This window comes from Staurois parvus, unplaced genomic scaffold, assembly GCF_062004578.1.
Source record: "Staurois parvus isolate SC_StPar_1 unplaced genomic scaffold, SC_StPar_1.0 ptg000757l, whole genome shotgun sequence".
Classification (NCBI taxonomy): domain Eukaryota; kingdom Metazoa; phylum Chordata; class Amphibia; order Anura; family Ranidae; genus Staurois; species Staurois parvus.
This window is the reverse complement of record NW_028318553.1, coordinates 809636-829596: the sequence shown is the minus strand read 5'-3', so window position 1 is coordinate 829596 and position 19961 is coordinate 809636. Positions and strand designations below refer to the sequence as shown.

The 19961-nt window shown below is 44.9% G+C and overlaps 1 protein-coding gene across 1 annotated transcript in view; it reads left to right on the top strand.

The window, feature by feature from the left end:
* Positions 1 to 19961, top strand: part of CPNE9 (copine family member 9) — a 513553-nt gene that overhangs the window by 118513 nt on the left and 375079 nt on the right. Inside the window, exon 5 of the mRNA XM_089654338.1 lies at positions 17139 to 17242. Coding sequence (XP_089510464.1) covers positions 17139 to 17242 — 104 coding nt within the window. The remainder of the gene's footprint in view (positions 1 to 17138; positions 17243 to 19961) is intronic.

The following is a 19961-nucleotide window of genomic DNA, read 5'->3' as shown; positions in this document are numbered from 1 at the left end:
ATACATAAGGGGGGATATGATCTCCATGTATAATACATAAGGGGGGGGGGGGATATGATCACCATGTATAATACATAAGGGGGGTATGATCTCCATGTATAATACATAAGGGGGATATGATCTCCATGTATAATACATAAGGGGGAATATGATCTCCATGTATAATACATAAGGGGGGATATGATCAACATGTATAAATACATAAGGGGGGATATGATCTCCATGTATAATACATAAGGGGGGATATGATCACCATGTATAATACATAAGGGGGGATATGATCTCCATGTATAATATATAAGGGGGATATGATCTCCATGTATAATACATAAGGGGGATATGATCTCCATGTATAATACATAAGGGGGGATATGATCTCCATGTATAATACATAAAGGGGATATGAGCTCCATGTATAATACATAAGGGGGGATATGATCTCCATGTATAAAACATAAGGGGGGATATGATCTCCATGTATAATACATAAGGAGGATATGATCTCCATGTATAATACATAAGGGGGGATATGATCTCCATGTATAATACATAAGGGGGGATATGATCTCCATGTATAATACATAAGGGGGGGGATATGATCTCCATGTATAATACATAAGGGGGGTATGATCTCCATCTATAATACATAAGGGGGGTATGATCTCCATGTATAATACATAAGGGGGAATATGATCTCCATGTATAATACATAAGGGGGGATATGATCTCCATGTATAATACATAAGGGGGGATATGATCAACATGTATAAATACATAAGGGGGGATATGATCTCCATGTATAATACATAAGGGGGAATATGATCACCATGTATAATACATAAGGGGGGATATGATCTCCATGTATAATACATAAGGGGGATATGATCTCCATGTATAATACATAAGGGGGGATATGATCTTCATGTATAATACATAAGGGGGGATCTGATCACCATGTATAATACATAAGGGGGAGATCTCCATGTATAATACATAAGGGGGAATATGATCTCCATGTATAATACATAAGGGGGGATATGATCAACATGTATAAATACATAAGGGGGGATATGATCTCCATGTATAATACATAAGGGGGGATATGATCACCATGTATAATACATAAGGGGGGATATGATCTCCATGTATAATACATAAGGGGGGATATGATCTCCATGTATAATACATAAGGGGGGATATGATCTCCCTGTATAATACATAAGGGGGATATGATCTCCATGTATAATACATAAGGGGGGATATGATCACCATGTATAATACATAAGGGGGATATGATCTCCATGTATAATACATAAGGGGGATATGATCTCCATGTATAATACATAAGGGGGGATATGATCTCCATGTATAATACATAAGGGGGGATATGATCACCATGTATAATACATAAGGGGGATATGATCTCCATGTATAATACATAAGGGGGGATATGATCACCATGTATAATACATAAGGGGGGATATGATCTCCATGTATAATATATAAGGGGGATATGATCACCATGTATAATACATAAGGGGGGATATGATCTCCATGTATAATACATAAGGAGGATATGATCACCATGTATAATACATAAGGGGGGATATGATCTCCATGTATAATACATAAGGGGGATATGATCTCCATGTATAATACATAAGGGGGGATATGATCTCCATGTATAATACATACGGTAATACATAGAGATATTCACCCTGAGGTCATCACAGAGGACAAGGGGGCACTCTTTGTATCTGGAGGAAAAGAAACTCCAAACATGGAACGGTTTCTTCACAGTAAGAGCTGTGAAAATGTATGCATTATTTTTAATAACCCAGCACTCCATAAAGCATGGTAGTGCATTGTTAGTGTGCATTATGGTGTTGCAACACACTGCATGATGCGTTGGGGTGTCCTTAGAATTCCAGATTTAAATGCACTTTAAATAGTTTGTTTGGGCCAGTGATGGAACTGCTTCCCCCCACGTTCCTGCTTAAAAAAATAAATATATAGGTCATAGTGAATATATAGGGCTGTATGTTATCACCATTAGCGCTCAGCAGGGCTGTAGAACTGACTTTCTCACCGTCCTCTTTACCATCTGCTCGGGTGTTGGCTGCCTCTTCTCTACCAAGAATCTCCCATTTTTTCTGAGCAAGTGGCCAGAGATTGCCGCCCGGCACACTTTATTTTTTGGCTGGGATTTCCCCCCTTATGGGATTCCCTTTCTTGTTAGTACTGCAAACAGATTTAAACTGAAGAAAGATAGAACATTTGGAAGAAACTTAGTTATATCTGGCCTATGTCTCCAAACACCTGCTCAGTCTTTGATTAGTCATTTGTTTTGGTAGTATGCATGTTAAGAATATTCTTGCTTTTCCTTCTGTATTATTTAGCCCAGATGGCAGCTACCTTAGGTAAATATAATACGAGGTATATCGTGATACATACATTATATATATATATATATATACTTTCAGCAAAAGAAAACATGCAATAGATATAAAGACTTAAGTATGAAAATATTAATTCTCACGTGCAGGACCAATTAGACTTAGTTCTGCCAAGTTTTGGGATAAAATGAACGCCCTTCTAACCCCTCCCTGCCATTCCCTCCCATCTGATCAGTGGGTCATCCATCACCAAGTCCTTCTCCTTTATGTTTCCTTCCTGGAGGGGTTCTTCTTCCATGTATCCACGTCACTCAAATAGTGATGTGGACACGTGAAAGAAGTACCCCTCCAGGAATTCCCATTGGTCAGCCAGCAGAGGAGTACTCTCAGGATCCAGAATGATTGCTGGACCAAGAGAAGTGAAAGGAACTAGATGGCGAAGGTTAACATGCGATGCCAGGCTACAAGTCCCCACAAATGGAAACATCACAGAGGGACTTGGATGGGGGGGGGGATTCAGGTGTGTATAGCTGACTTCACCAGGTTAGGTGAATTGAACAGCTGTCAGAATGGGTTGGGGCGGAGGGGGTTGAGCTCCCGGAATACCTTGGCTTTTGTTGCAGAATAATATTTTATGGATTGCACAAACTAGTGTGGCGCCCCCATCTTTTCATTTTTTTTTTTTACCAAACACCTCTGAAGGTCCAGAAGAACAGTTGTTGGTTGGCAACCACCAGGACTGCTTATCACATATAATATTACAACAAAGCACCAAATAGGCATGACAAAGGTGGTAGGGCCCCTGAAACGCGTTGCAACCCGCTCATACCCCACATCATCCTCTGGTTTTGACAGCTCACCGTCCTGGCTTGTGGCCGTAGATGCTCCCCACTTTCCTGGCTTGTTCTGACATTGGACACATCTTTGCTGCCGTATGATCGGCCAGGTCTAGACTGCCTGTATGCTGTTTACTGTCTGCTGTTCCATTGATTGCTGAACTCAGGCTGGATATGGAGATTTTAACCTGTAAGTGTGCTAGGTTTAATAAATGGTGATCTTTTGATTATGCTAACTCAGCACTGTCTGTGCTTTTTTATTAAGATGATTGTATCAGAGTGGTAAGGTGCAAGGTTTCACGGCCATACTGCACCTCATCATTATCACATGCCTGACAAATGGGGTCCTGTGTGGCCCCCAAAACATTGCACCTTACCACTGTGATGTGATCATCTTAATAAATATTTAGACATTACCTTGAATGAAGATTCATGGTGTGCTGGCAATATATGTTTTGATTTACGATGTTACTACTCTCCAGTGGTTAGTTGCTACAGCACTCACTTGCCCCTTGCCTTTTCGAAGAACATATGCAATGTTGCACATTGTCCAATAAAGGGTTGTTACAGGGCTGGGCCCTGCCACTGTGTAAAAAGGGGTAAATGGCCCATAGGGTGCTTGCAGATACAGATTGAGGAGCTCCAGAAGGTCTGTTCTAAGCACAGAAAATTGGTCTTTTAGTTTTCTTTTGGATTGATAACTCTGGATTGGATTCTGGAGTTCAGAGGCTTCAAAGAGTCTTGGGAGGAAACAAGCCTTTAACCCTGGGTCCAGGTTTTACTAGTAACCAGCAGGCTGTTTGTGCAGTTGTTCACAGCCTTCATAATCAAGGGCCTAACAGTGATTTAGGGCTCCACTCTGGAGACAGGAGGTCCCCTGCCCAAAGGTTGGTACATCGCCCAGAGCAGCAGGGAGCTCCAAGAGAGGTACAGAGGTTGTCCGTGAGCACAGAGGTGCTGTAAGACATTCTGGAGGACCAGAAATAAGGCAAAGGATGGAAAACCTCAGCAAGTGGGGCTGCAAGAAAAAGCGAGGAGGCTTATGTTGTTTTACTTTCAGTTTGAAGTGATGATGGAAAGCCCTACAAGGACAACCTTTCCATTTTGTTGGAATTGAACTCCGAGAGAGGTACAGTGGTTGTTCGTGAGCACAGAGGTGCTGTAAGACGTTCTGGAGGACCAGAAAAAAAGCAGAGGCTGGAAAACCTCAGCAAGTGGCGCTGCAAGAAGAAGCAAAGAGGCTACGAGGACAACCTTTCTGTTTTGTTGGAATTGAACTCCGAGAGAGGTACAGTGGTTGTTCATGAGAGCAGAGGTGCTGTAAGACGTTCTAGAGGACCAGAAAAAATGCGGAGGCTGGAAAGCCTCAGCAAGTGGTGCTGCAAGAAGAAGCGAGGAGTCTTAATGTTGTTTTACTTTTCAGTTCGAAGCGATGGTGGAAATCCCTACGAGGACAACCTTTCCATTTTGTTGCAATTGAACCCTGAGAGAGGTACAGTGGTTTTTCGTGAGCACAGAGGTGCTGTAAGACGTTCTGGAGGACCAGAAAAAATGCGGAGGCTTGAAAACCTCAGCAAGTGGCGCTGCAAGAAGAAGCAAGGAGGCTTAATGTTGTTTTAATTTTCAGTTTGAAGTGTTGGTGGAAATCCCAACAAGGACAACCTTTCCATTTTGTTGGAATTGAACTTTTTTACCTTCCTCTTAAATAGAAGTGGGCCAACAAGCCCTGAACCATATTGCCTGGCTGGACCTGGACTTGATGTTAAAGGCAGTACATTTGAGTGAAGCCCCCAAAAATCACCAGGTACGTAGGTGCAAGAGCTAATATAGTTAAAAAGTGAAAAAGTTCTTTGGGCATATTCTGTGAAGGGTTTAGATCCACAACCAGCTTTTTCAAGGTTGCATCTGCATCGTCTGCTATGGATGTTGTTCTGTGTAGGGGCGGACTGACCATTCGAGCACTCGAGCACTGCCCGAGGGCCTGGGGTCAGTAGGGGGCCCCATGAGATGCCCTGGTACCTTTCATTGGCTGTTTCATAGGCTTTTTTGGGTGTGGGCGAGGACAGGGGCCCCATGATCCCCTATTGCCCGGGGGCCCCATGAGTTGTCAGTCCGCCCCTGGTTCTGTGCATTAGGAATCTAAGAATTGGTAGTACTGGAATAAATCCACAGGAACACAGTGCAAAGTAAAGAAAGCAATAGAGGAGTGGGAGACATAAAACCTAGTAAACAGACAGACGGAAGGTTGGAGGACTAAACACAGCGCAGCTAGGATTACAGATAAAAAGGGGGGCATGTTAATCTCGGTTCTGCCACAGAATGCGACGCAGATGGCCGAGGAATTCCCCAGTACTTAAAAGTGATGATTTTATGAAATGCTGGAAGAGAGCCCATTGCATTAAACATAACCGCGAGGGAGAGAACAATAAACTGCATTGTTTTCCTTAAAGCTGGCAATGAGGAGTCGCCAGAGCAGACTCTGGTCCCGTAGTAATCAGGATTGACCAACAACGGCATCGATCGCATGTACAAAATTGGCACCGCGCCAGTGGCACAGATACAGCTGATCGCAAATATGGCGTGTGTTGTTTTGAATATGAGTCACCCACCAGCTACTTAAATATTAATACACATATCAAAACTTCATAGGGAAAAAAAGATCCGTAAACTTACTGAATGGAGAATTGAAAGCAGAAAGCTAAAAAAATACATGAATTATGTTACCTTCCAAAAAGATTTGTAAATCTGTTCATTCATTCATTGGATTGACTTTTCCTTGTCAGACATCACAGCAAGGTCCTTGACCGCTTTTCTCTCCTCTGCACTTAGGGCAATACAGCTTGGTCAAGGACGTACCTCAGCCTGTGATTGGACGGGTGCAGCAGGACCCTCAAAAGTCATTTATATGCTCTTTTCTACTATCTATGTAGTAGACCCTGATTGACTTACAGGGTCCGGCTGTACAGAGGATTATACGATGCTAATATAAAGACAGGCTGAGGTACTTTTTTAAAATACATTTCAGGATTTCTTTCAGCGAATACAAAAATGGATTAAATGTTGGTCTTTTGTGTCCTCCTATAATTGTGCTTTAGAACTGATCTCTGAGAATTATTTGTATAGCATACTTATGTTTTTCAAAAAGTTTTTACCCTAGAGGAACCCTTGAAATAATTATACGATCTTAGGGTAACCCTGAGTAAACCAATTCACTGGTGGTCAGCAGGAGAAATGTTCCCTTACATTGGTGGTCAATGGGAAGAATGCCCCTTACATTGCTGGTCAATGGGAAGAATGCTCCTTACATTGGTGGTCAATGGGAAGAATGTTCCTTACATTGGTGGTCAGTGGGGAGAATGCCCCTTACATTGGCGGTCAGTGAGAAAAATACCCCTTAAATTGATGGTCAATGGGAAGAATTCCCCTTACATTGGTGGTCAGCAGGAAAAATTGCCCCTTGCATTGGTGGTCAGTGGGAAGAATGCCCCTTACATTGGTGGTCAATGGTAAGAATGCCCCTTACATTGGTGGTCAGCGGGGAGAATGCCCATTACATTGGTTGTCAGCAGGAAAAATTGCCCCTTGCATTGGTGGTCAGTGGAAGAATTCCCCTAACATTGGTGGTCAGTGGGAAAAATGCCCATTAAATTGGTGGTCAGTAGGAAAAATTTCCAATTAAATTGTTGGTTAATGGGAAGAATGCCCCTTATATTGGTGGTGAGTGGGGAAAATACCCCTTACATTGGCGGTCTGTGGGAAAAATGCCCCTTAAATTGGTGGTCAATGGGAAGAATTCCCCTTACATTGGTGATCAGTAGGAAAAATTGCCCCTTATATTGATGGTCAGAGGAGAATGTTCCTTATATTGGTGGTCAGTGGGGAGAATACCCCTTACATTGGTGGTCAGTGGGAAAAATGTCGCTTAAATTGGTGGTCAATGGGGAGAATTCCCCTTACATTGGTGATCAGTAGGAAAAATTGCCCCTTATATTGATGGTCAGAGGGGAGAATGTTCCTTATATTGGTGGTCAGTGGGGAGAATACCCCTTACATTGGTGGTCAGTGGGAAAAATGTCGCTTAAATTGGTGGTCAATGGGAAGAATTCCCCTTGCATTGATGATCAGTAGGAAAAATTTAACCTTACATTGGTAGTCAGTGGGAAGAATGCCCCTTATATTGGTGGTCAGTGGGGAGAATGCCCCTTACATTGGCGGTCATTGGGAAAAATGCCCCCTAAATTGGTGGTCAATGGGAAGAATTCCCCTTACATTGGTGGTCAGTGGGAAGAATGCCCCTTCTATATTGGTGGTTAGTGGGAAGAATGCCCCCATTACAGTGGTGGTCAGAATGTCATCCTTACAAATAGCTAAAAAGATCATTGCTGTTATGGCGCTGGCACTGCCAAGTGGTGATGGCCCTGACACTATGCAGACAACATCAAATGGGAAGTGAATCAGCCACAGCTCAAGGAATCTTTTCAACCACTTGGAGAACTCTAAGGTTCCAGGGAACCCTGGTTGAGAATGGCTGCTTTAGGGGATAAAGTATGATGGTGTACACACATACAGACAATGGATCAAAAGTATTGTATGTCTGCGGAATATAGTTGTATTATGATAATATTCACAGTTTCCAGTTGTGGATACCATTGTATGTATGGCGTTCTACATTTCTTTAGAGAGTTACACACTTCTGTTTTGCTCATGGGCAGAAGAGTGACTAGCACCTATGCCTTGCAGCACTATGTGCACAAAGTTTGCATGTTCTCCTTGTGTTCACAAGGGTTTCCTCTGCATACGTTGGTTTCCTCCCACACTCCAAAGACATGGTGGTAGGTATATTGGCTTCTGTCTAACTTGGCCCTAGTATGCGTGTACAAAATGGCTAGGCATATGTGTTCTCACATTCTGCATGCCGATCCCAAGTAAGTAAGCATTTGTCGGGTCTAGATCACTGGTGCCCAACCTGCTACCCTTTGTCACTTGTGCAGCCCTCGGGGACCCTGCAGATTGCTTTCTGTGTTTCCTTACAAAGGTGTCCACACAAACCAGTGAAAGAAAAAATATTTTTAGCCTGACTTCTAATAGGTAAATGGTTCGGTTTATTTCTATCTCACTTTTTGTACTGTCCATCCCTTTTCCTTTATTTTATTCTAACCACAGATTTTTCATAATGGATCTTGTTGAAATATCAAATGAAAGAAATTTTTAAGTAGATTGTTGGGAAGGGAAACAATGATTTGAAGAGGGGCTGTAATGACACTGATCTCTGGAAGTCTCATGTAATGTGTCTGCAGTCTATGGCTGTCACTTGAAGCATGCCCTCAGTTTCACACAACTACAGCAAGTCTATTGTCTCTGCCCATCTTTGCCTCGTGCCCATGGTTTATAACCATCTGCTGTTGCATGTTTGCAGTCTCTCACAACTTCTATGTATGTCTGCAGTCTCTGCTTCTCTCCTACAGCATGTCTCCGGTCTCTGACCATCTCCTACAGCATGTCTGCAGTCTCTGCTCATCTCCTACAGCATGTCTGCAGTCTCTGCCCCTCTCCTACAGCATGTCTGCAGTCTCTGCCCATCTCCTACAGCATGTCTACAGTCTCTGCCCATCTCCTATAGCATGTCTGCAGTCTCTGCCCATCTCCTACAGCATGTCTACAGTCTCTGCCCATCTCCTATAGCATGTCTGCGGTCTCTGACCATATCCTACAGTCTCTGATCATCTCTTATAGCATGTCTGCAGTCTCTGCCCATCTCCTACAGCATGTCTGCGGTCTCTGACCATATCCTACAGTCTCTGATCATCTCTTATAGCATGTCTGCAGTCTCTGACTATCTCCTACAGCATGTTTGCAGTCTCTGACCATCTCTTACAGCATGATTGCAGTTTCTGATTATCTCCTACAGCATGGCTGCAGCCTCTGCCCATCTACAGCATGCCTGCAGTCTCTACCCATCTCCTACAGCATGGCTGCAGCCTCTGCCCATCTCCTACAGCATGCCTGCAGTCTCTGCTCATCTCCTACAGCATGTCTGCAGTCTCTGCCCATCTCCTACAGCATGGCTGCAGCCTCTGCCCATCTCCTACCGCATGTCTGCAGTCTCTGCCCATCTCCTACAGCATGTCTGCAGTCTCTGCCCATCTCCTACAGCATGGCTGCAGTCTCTGCCCATCTCCTACCGCATGTCTGCAGTCTCTGCCCATTTCTACAGCATGTTTGCAGTCGCTGATCATCTCATACAGCAGTGTCTAACCATCTTTGTCCATAGTCTTTCATCATCTCCTGTTGCATGCTTGCAGTCTACCACAACTCCTGTAGCATGTATCTGCTGTCTATGACTATCTTTTGTATGATACTCGTGGCCTTTGACCATCTCTGTTGCATGCCTGCAGTTTTCCACAGCACCTACAACATGTTTGAAGTGCCTGACCATCTTTTGTAGCATGCCAGTAGTCTTTGACCATCTCTGGTAGCATGCGTGCGGTTTGTTACCATCTTCTGATGTGTGTTTGCAGTTTTCCAGAACTCTTACAACATGTCTGCAGTCCCTGACCATCTCCTGTAGTATGTATGCAGTCTCTGATCAAATCCTACATGTCTGCAGTCCCTGACCATTCTCCTGTAGTATGTATGCAGTCTCTGATCATATCCTACAACATGTCTGCAGTCTCTGATCATCTCCTACAGCAGTGTCTGACCATCTTTTGTAGCATGCCCATAGACCTTTATCATCTCTAGTTGCATGTCTGCAGTCTCCTACAGCTCCTGTAGCATTTCTGCTGTCTCTGACTATCTTTTGTACGATGCTTATGGTCTCTAACCATCTCCTGTTGTATGTCTGCAGTCTCCCACAATTCCTTCAAAACTCCAAATGCCTCTGGCCGTCTCTTACAGTCTATGACCATCTTTTGTAGCATGCCCATAGTTTTTTATCATGTTGTGCAGCATGCTAGTCTTCCACAACTCCTACAGCATGCTTGCAGTGTCTGACCATCTTTTGTAGCATGCCAGTAGTCTTTGATAGTTTTTTGTAGCATGCTCATGGTCTGTGATCATCTCCTGTTGCATGTTTGCAGTCTCTGACCATCTCCTACAGTGATGTCTAACCACCTTTTGTAGCATGCCAGTAGTCTTTTATCATCTCTTGTTGCAAGTCTGTAGACTTCTACAACTCTTGCAGCGTCTGCTGTCTCTGATCACCTTTTATAATATGCCCATGGTCTCTGACCATCTTCTGTTTTATGTTTGCAGTCTTCCACAACTCCTACTGCATGGTTTCAGTCTCAGATTATCTCCTACAAGCATGTCTGCATATTCTGGCCATCTTTTGTTGCATGATGTAGTCTTTCATCACTCCCTGCTGCATGTCTACAATTTCTGACCATCTTTTTTTAGCATGCCTTTAGTCTTTCATCACCTCCTGTTGTATGTCTGTAGTCTCCCTTAACTCCTACCGTCTCCTGACCATCTAGGATGCCCATAGTCTCTGGCCATCTCTTGCAGCATTTTTGCAGTCCCTGACCATCATTTTTATCATGCCAGTAGTCTCTGACCATCTCATGTAGCATGTTTGCAGTCCCTGACCATCATTTGTATCATGCCAGTAGTCTCTGACCATCTCCTGTTGCATGCCTGCCATCTCCCACAACTCCTACAGCATGTCTGCAGTCTCTGACTACCTTTTGTAGCATGCCCATAGTCTTTTATGGTCTCTTGTTGCAAGTCTGCAGTCTTCTACATCTCTTGCAGCGTCTGCTGTCTCTGATCATCTTTTATAATATGCTCATGGTCTCTGACCATCTTCTGTTGCATGTTTGCAGTCTTCCACAACTCCTACTGCATAGTTTCAGTCTTAGATTATCTCCTACAAGCATGTCTTCAGATTCTGACCTTTTCTTGCATGATGTAGTCTTTCATCATTTCCTGCTGCATGTCTACACTTTTTGACCATCTTTTTTAGCATGCCTTTAGTCTTTCAACACCTCCTGTAGTCTCCCTTAACGCCTACTGTCTCCTGACCATCTAGGATGCCCATAGTCTCTGACCATCTCCTGCAGCATGTTTGCAGTCCCTGACCATCTTTTGTAGCATGCCAGTAGTCTCTGACCATCTCCTGTTGCATGCTTGCCATCTCCCACAACTACTACAGCATGTCTGCAGTCTCTGACCATCATTTGTAGCATGCCCGTAGTCTTTCATCATCTCCTGTTGCATGTCTGTAGTCTCCCTTAACTCCTAACGTCTCCTGACCATCTAGTATGCCCATAGTTTTTGACCATCTCATGTAGCATGTTTGCAGTCCCTGACCATGTTTTTTAGAATGCCAGTAGTCTCTGACCATCTCCTGTTGCATGCCTGCCATCTCCCACAACTCCTACAGCATGTCTGCAGTCTCTGACCATCATTTGTAGCATGCCCGTAGTCTTTCATCATTTCCTGTTGCATGTCTGCATTCTCCCTTAACTCCTACTGTCTCCTGACCATCTAGGATGCCCATAGTCTCTGACCATCTCCTGCAGCATGTTTTCAGTCCCTGACCATTTTTGTAGCATGCCAGTAGTCTCTGACCATCTCCTGTTGCATGCCTGCCATCTCCCACAACTACTACAGCATGTCTGCAGTCTCCGACCATCATTCGTAGCATGCCCGTAGTCTTTCATCATCTCATGTTGCACGTCTGTAGTCTCCCTTAACTCCTACCATCTCCTGACCATCTAGGATGCCTATAGTCTCTGACCATCTCCTGCAGCATGTTTGCAGTCCCTGACCATCTTTTGTAGCATGCCAGTAGTCTCTCACCATCTCCTGTTGCATGCCTGCCATCTCCCACAACTCCTACAGCATGTCTGCAGTCTCCGACCATCATTCGTAGCATGCCCGTAGTCTTTCATCATCTCATGTTGCATGTCTGTAGTCTCCCTTAACTCCTACCGTCTCCAGACCATCTAGGATGCCCATAGTTTTTGACCATCTCCTGTAGCATGTTTGCAGTCCCTGACCATCTTTTGTAGCATGCCAGTAGTCTCTGACCATCTCCTGTTGCATGCCTGCCATCTCCCACAACTCCTACAGCATGTCTGCAGTCTCTGACCATCATTTGCAGCATGCCCGTAGTCTTTCATCATCTCCTGTTGCATGTCTGCAGTCTCTTTTATTATCTGTAGCATTACTTTTGCTGAATAATATATGCATTGGTGATGTTAGAAGCCACATGTGAGGCCCCCAAATCATGAAAGTTGACCATAACTGGTCTAGATGCTCTTTGTAAAAGGTAGGGGCGTTGTGAAGCTGCGAACCTGAAATGTTTTTTGAACTTAAGTCTAAATTAATGTCTGTACAGAGTATAATAGAATTGTATTATAATCATGCAAAATGGTCAGGTCATGCTGAGAGATGTCTGTAGAGAGGGTAATAGAGTTTAATTACTGTCAGGTCCAGTGGGCGTACCGTTCTGTCAGCAGCCTCTCCTCAAGTGTAATCTAGCACAGATTTTCGTAACACTTGAAGAACATATGTCCATCCTGCTCACCCCATGATGATCCATGGCATTGTGAGCCCACGGGTCAATCTTATCTGTCTGTCTTTTAATCTTCCGCACGCTCAGATTAAAGGTGGGCGAAATTAAAAGAGGACTTCTGGGGATCCTCTGAATTAGTTGTGGTTTGTCTGCAACTTGATGCCAGTTCCTCAGTGCGAACTGAGCCAGAAGTGGTCAAAAATAGGTATCTTCTCCCCCTGAAAGGTGCCAAATATGGCAGTGGAAGGGGGGAGGAAGCAAATACGTGGAACTCTGCTTTAAGCTCCTTGAGTGCAGGGACTGATGTGAATGTATAGTATGTAGCACCCTCCTAGATAGGTGCTAGGTTTAGATAAGTACATTTAGTTGTCACATTGTAGACAGTGTGGATGGTATTGTTGCTTGGTAAAAGCATAACTTGCACGCTGTAATCAGTGTTGCTGTGTTCTGCTAGTTAGGTCTGCTCAGTTTGCTCAGTTGCTCCTCAACCTTGTAGCTCCCTCTGCATCCAGAAGGCTTGAGAAGTTTCTGGATAATAGGTGTGGAGTTGTCCCAGAAGACTACAGGGAGAGAGGCGATCGCAGCGGAAGTGGGAGCGGGTACCTGTCAAATTCGGGTACCCACCTCCCCCCGCTCCCCAAAGGTCTGCAGTCCCTGGTCATTTCCTGTACTATGTCCACAGTCTTTTGTCATCTCCCGTACTATGTCTGCAGTCTCTGGTCATCTCCTGTACTGTGTCTTCAGTCTCTGGTCATCCCCTGTACTGTCCGCAGTCTCTGGTCATCTCCTGTACTATGTCCGCAGTCTCTGGTCATCTCCTGTACTATGTTCGCAGTCTCTGGTCATGTCCTGTACTATGTTTGCAGTCTCCTGTCATCTCCTGTACTGTGTCCGCAGTCTCTGGTCATCTCCTGTACTGTGTCTGCAGTCTCTGGTCATCTCCTGTACTATGTCTGCAGTCTCTGGTCATCTCCCATACTATGTCCGCAATCTCTGGTCATCTTCTGTACTATGTCTGCACTCTCTGGTCATCTCCTGTACTATGTCTGCACTCTCTGGTCATCTCCTGTACTATGTTCGCAGTCTCTGGTCATGTCCTGTACTATGTTTGAAGTCTCTGGTCATCTCCTGTACTATGTCCGCAGTCTCTGGTCATGTCCTGTACTATGTCCGCAGTCTCTGGTCATCTCCTGTACTATGTTCGCAGTCTCTGGTCATGTCCTGTACTATGTTTGCAGTCTCTGGTCATCTCCTGTACTATGTTCGCAGTCTCTGGTCATGTCCTGTACTATGTTTGCAGTCTCTGGTCATGTCCTGTACTATGTTTGCAGTCTCTGGTCATGTCCTGTACTGTGTCCGCAGTCTCTGGTCATGTCCTGTACTGTCCGCAGTCTCTGGTCATCTCCTGTCCTATGTCTGCAGTCTCTGGTCATCTCCCATACTATGTCTGCAATCTCTGGTGATCTTCTGTACTATGTCTGCAGTCTCTGGTCATCTCCTGTACTACGTCCGCAGTCTCTGGTCATCTCTTGTACTATGTCCGCAGTCTCTGGTCATCTCCTGGTCATCTCATGTAGTATGTCCGCAGTCTCTGGTCATCTGCCGTACTACATCCGCAGTCTCTGGTCATCTCTTTTACTATATCTGCAGTCTCTGGCCATCTCCTTTACTATGTCTGCGGTCTCTGGTCATCTCCTGTAGTATATCCGCAGTCTCTGGCCATCTCCTTTACTATGTCCGCAGTCTCTTGTCATCTCCTGTAGTACATCTGCAGTCTCTGGCCATCTCCTGTACCATGTCCGCAGTCTCTGGTCATCTCCTGGTCATCTCCTGTAGTACGTCTGCAGTCTCTGGTCATCTCCTGTAGTACATCCGCAGTCTCTGGCCATCTCCTTTACTATGTCTGCGGTCTCTGGTCATCTCCTGTACTGTGTCTGCAGTCTCTGGTCATCTCCTGTAGTACATCCGCATGTCTGCAGTCTCTAGTCATCTCCTGTACTATGTCTGCAGTCCATTGGTTCAGAATATTTTTTTTCTTGTTTTCCTCCTGTAAAACCTAGGCGCGTCTTATGGTCAGGTGCGTCTTATGGAGCAAAAAATTCGGTACTTAACCCCCTTTGGTGCTAGGAAGTCAGCTAGACTAGAAAGGTGACACCGGCTGGTGTTCCGAAGAGGTTTGTCCACTTAATCCCCTACCTAAAAGGACTCTGCTCAAGCTTACTATCACTACTACTGCTGCCTCAAAGCGGAGGTCTACTGTGTGCTACAAGTGTGGACTTCGTCATAGCTTATACAAAAGAATACTTATAGTCCTCCACTGTACATAGTTTCCATTTTTAGAGTATCCCACCTAATTCCTCATCCCCATCCCCATCCAAGTCCTCCAGAAATAAAAACAACAAAAACAATGCCCTTAGACTGGTTATTGAAGAAACGTGTCAATGGGCCTATGTGCCTGGCTGCGGGGCAAAGCTTTTGGGAATGTCCTGGACAGAATCCCTGCGGCTCCTACGGGAGTAGTCCTACAAGTATGTAAAGCGCTGTGTAAGTTGAAGCTGCTAAATAATAAATCAAAAATAAAATAAGATCTGAAAACTGAAATGATTGCATGAAAAATGTAATCTATCATGTACACTCATCAGCCTTTTTAGTAGGTACACCTGTTCAGTTGCTTGGTAACACAAATTGCTAATCAGCCAATCACATGGCAGCAACTCCATGCATTTAGGTATGTAGAGCTGGTGAAGACGACTTGCTGAAGTTCAAACTGAGCATCAGAATGGGGAAGAAAGGGGATTTAAGTGACTTTGAACGTGGCATGGTTGTTGTTGGCAGGTGGGCTGGTCTGAGTATTTCAAAAACTGATATACTAGGATTTTTACACACAACCATCTCTAGGGTTTACAGAGAATGGTCCGAAATAGAGAAAATATCCAGTGAGCGGATAAAAAATGCCTTGTTGAGGTCAGAGGAGAATGGGCAGACTGGTTGCTGCGACAATCAGATGGAAGGGTCAGAATTTGGGGTAAACAACATGAAAGCATGGATCCATCCTGCCTTGTATGAACGGTTCAGCCTGGTGGTGGTGGAATGGTGTGGGGGAGATTTTCTTGGCATTAGCAAGGTGACCCTAATAAAGTGGCCGGTGAGCGTAGCAAATGACAGTGTTACCTTACCTTAGAAGCGTTTTTTAACTGTTCCATATCCAGATGCTGTCCAGAGCCTTTTTTCATCATCAGAAATGCATGCAAAGCGTTTTCCATGTATTCCAATGGCCTTGTACACCAGAGCAGTCAGTTCCAGATTTTGCGTGAAGGAAACAATGGTAGAATGCGCCGCATTATGCTCATGATGGGATCCATAGTGAATACAACCAGAAAAGACAGGTCATCTCAACACATACTGCTCTCTCTGCTTCTGCTCTCTCTATTTCTCTTAAAATGTCTGAAATAGTTAATTTTTTACTATTTTCAGTGCATTCTGGGCAGTTGGGAAGGTCTCCTGAGGTTATCTTTTAAAAATGCTTCTAAGCGCAAATGCGCATAAACGCAGTATGCAACGTGGCTAAACTGACGTTTTTTAACCTACGTTTTCCAGCAGTTTCCATCGTTCAGAAGTGTTTTCCAAACGTCCCGTGTACATGAGCCCTAAAAAAATTCCTCTAGAAACCCACTAGTTTTGGGGTTTTCTTCCAGCCAAAAAACGTTGATTATAGTCTATGTGTGCATGGACCAGGGGCAGACTGATCATTTGGAAACTCGGGCACTGCCTGAGGGCCCGGGGGGTCAGTAGGGGGCCCCATGAGATACCCCTGGTACCTTTTTCATAGGCTTTTTTGAGTTTGGGCAAGGACACGGGCCCCATGATCCCCTATTGCCCGGGGGCCCCATGAGTTGTCAGTCCGCCCCTGGCATGGACACATAGGTTAACATGCTGGGGGGGTTTACTGGCTGTAGAAAAAAATGTCAAACGCCAAAAACAGCCGCTGTAATAACATCCCGTGTGCATGAGGGCTTAATGGTAAATGGAAAGCTACATAATGACCAGCATGTGTCACTGACTGCGGGTTCCAATCTAATCATTGTATGAATGTGATGCTATATCCAATGAGGACTAGCCCAGGGGGCAAATGCCCCACTACCCAGGGGCGGACTGAACATTTGGAAACTGCCCGAGGGCCCGGGGTCAGTAGGGGGCCCCATGAGATGCCCCTGGTACCTTTTTCATAGGCTTTTTTGAGTTTGGGCAAGGACACAGGGGCCCCATGATCCCCTATTGTCCGGGGGCCCCATGAGTTGTCAGTCCGCCCCTGCCACTACCCCTAGCCCAGTCCTCTGCTACTGTTCAATGGTTTCTAAGCACAGTCCTATATGTTTGTTCCAACAGTTTGGAAGGACAGAAGTCATCGACAACACGCTGAATCCAGACTTTGTCCGAAAATTTGTGCTGGACTACTTCTTTGAAGAGAAGCAAAACCTGAGGTTTGATGTGTAAGTAAATGTGAGAATGTACTTTCTAGAATGTATTGAAAGCTGAACTCCAGCCACAAAACCTTTCATAGAAATAAGTATATTACTGAAATAGCCACAAACGACACAAGTCCACAACTGCCTTTGCAAATTCAGTTATTACCTTGTAAATGTAGCCTTGACATAGAAACATAGAAAAGTGATGGAGGAAAATGACTGAGTTGTCCATCGAGTCTGCCGGGGTTTTTTTTCCGTTTTTTTGGAGGGGTGTTTGTTTTTCTGCTTTTTGTTGTTTTTTGTGTTTTTTTCAGTTGTTTTTGTTTTTTGGGGTTTCTTTTTTGTTTTGTTTTTTCAGGACTGTACTACTGTACATATCAGGACTCTGCTGTACGCACTGTAATGAAGAACAAAAACAGAAGCGCATTAACCTTGCGCATTACCTCAGCAAGCAAAGGGTGAAGTTATTGAATTGAGATATATACTCACAAAAGTAGCAATAATTAAGGCATATAAAATCCAACATCAAAGCACTGGAATAGGAGACATGTGCGGGCCCCATCAAGTGGGGAGACTCTCAGGATGAAGCTGATGCATTTCAAAGGGGTTTCCGTTCTTCCTCAGAGCTCTGAGGAAGAAGGGATCCCCCTTCTAAACGTATCAGCTTCATCCTGAGAGTCCCCCCTCTCAGGGGGTTCCCTTCTTCCTCAGAGCTCTGAGGAAGAAGGCAACCCACTTAGAAACGCGTCAACTTCATCCTTAAAGTCCGCTCTCTCAGTGGGTTCCCTTCTTCCTCAGAGCTCCAAGGAAGAAGGGAACCCACTTAGAAACGCGACAGATTCATCCTGAGAGTTCTCCCTCTCAGGGGGTTTCAATCTTCCTCAGAGCTCTGAGGAAGAAGGGATCCCCTTTCAAATCGCGTCAACTTCATCCTGAGAGTCCGCTCTCTTAGGGGGTTCTCTTCTTTCTCAGAGCTCCAAGGAAGAAGGGATCCCCCTTTGAAACACGTCAACTTCATCCTGTGAGTCCCCCCTCTCAGGGGGTTCCCTTCTTCCTCAGAGCTCCGAGGAAGAAGGGATCCCCCTTCGAAACACGTCAACTTCATCCTGAGAGTTCTCCCTCTCAGGGGGTTCCCTTCTTCCTCAGAGCTCCGAGGAAGAAGGGAACCCACTTCGAAACACGACAGGTTCATCCTGAGAGTTCTCCCTCTCAGGGGGTTTCATTCTTCCTCAGAGCTCTGAGGAAGAAGGGATCCCCCTTCGAAATGCGTCAACTTCATCCTGAGAGTCTCCCCTCTTGATGGGACCCGCACGTGTCTGCTATCCCAGTGTGCTGATGTTGGATTTTATATGCCTTAATTATTGCTACTTTTGTGAATATATATCTCAATTCAGTAAATTCACCCTTTGCTTGCTGAGATAATGTGCAACATTGTTGCTCTTCTGTTTTTGTTCTTGGTTACAGTTTTTATTGGGCAGCTTCCCCAGCCTTGTGTTTGAGCTGCACAACCCTTGACCGGCTATTGGATGAACTCTTATATATTGTTCCACCCGCTGATTTCTGATCTGGGTCTCTGAGCGCAGGAGGTGTTGTATCTGTTTCCACTGCTCTGCTGTACACAGCCTGTGCAGAGAACAGAGCTGTGGGAGGGACTCAGCAGGCTCCACCTACTACAGGCTGCCAGTAGAAAACTACAGGAGGGGGCGGAGACAAGACCAGTCACCCTGCACAAGGAGAGAGAGCAGCAGTAAGCGGTCTTTATTACAGGAAGTCTCACACTGGATTACTGCACAGATCTGGAAGAAATACACAAAGCACAAGATTCAGGGAAGAATAGACACGACTCTTACATTTGGACAACATTTGCTTGTTCTGGAGTTCAGCTTTAAATATCAAAGTGTATTTTGCAGACCAACTTGTTATATATATATTTCCCGTATTGCGAATTTTGAACAGCGAGTTGCAAATTAAATCTTATTTATGACAACTGCGGCGAGGCAAAAATAAATATCCTCATCTTTGTAATCAAAACCACTGCAAAAATGCGTGAAATTTCTTTACAATAAGAGCGGGCTTGAGCAGGTCTGGCTGGGTTTGGGTCCATTAAGGCAGGACTCGAAAAAAGTACCAAAACTGAAAAAAATACTAACACCCCGTCACATGGGGTGCGACTTGGCATGCCATGCGACTTGCAAATCATATTCCAAGTCGCACCCTATTGTCCGCTATTACAGCGGTCATATCGGTGCGGTTCTGACTGGGTCGGAGCCACACCAATTTCTAAAGTAGTACATGCAGGGGCGGACTGACCATTTGGAAACTACGGCACTGCCCGAGGGCCCGGGGTCAGTAGGGGGCCCTGTGAGATGCCCCTGGTACCTTTTTCATAGGCTTTTTTGAGTTTGGGCAAGGACACAGGGGCCCCATGATCCCCTATTGCCCGAGGGCCCCATGAGTTGTCAGTCCGCCCCTGAGTACATGCACTACTTTTGGTGCGATTTGTATAGACATCTGTGTCAGATGTCTTGCAAATCGCACCTCAAATTGGCAAGTCACCCGACTTTGAAATCGTGCGACTTCACTTTAAGTGAATGATTTCAAAATCGGGCTTGATGTGACCGGGGGGGTAATACAGCTTTAATGGCATTGGGACCTGTTCAAAAAGCATTTAGCATTTGAGCCACAGTTTTACCCCCCCGACTAAACATCTAATCACAGAAATGCAGCTTCTCGGGGGCTGTAA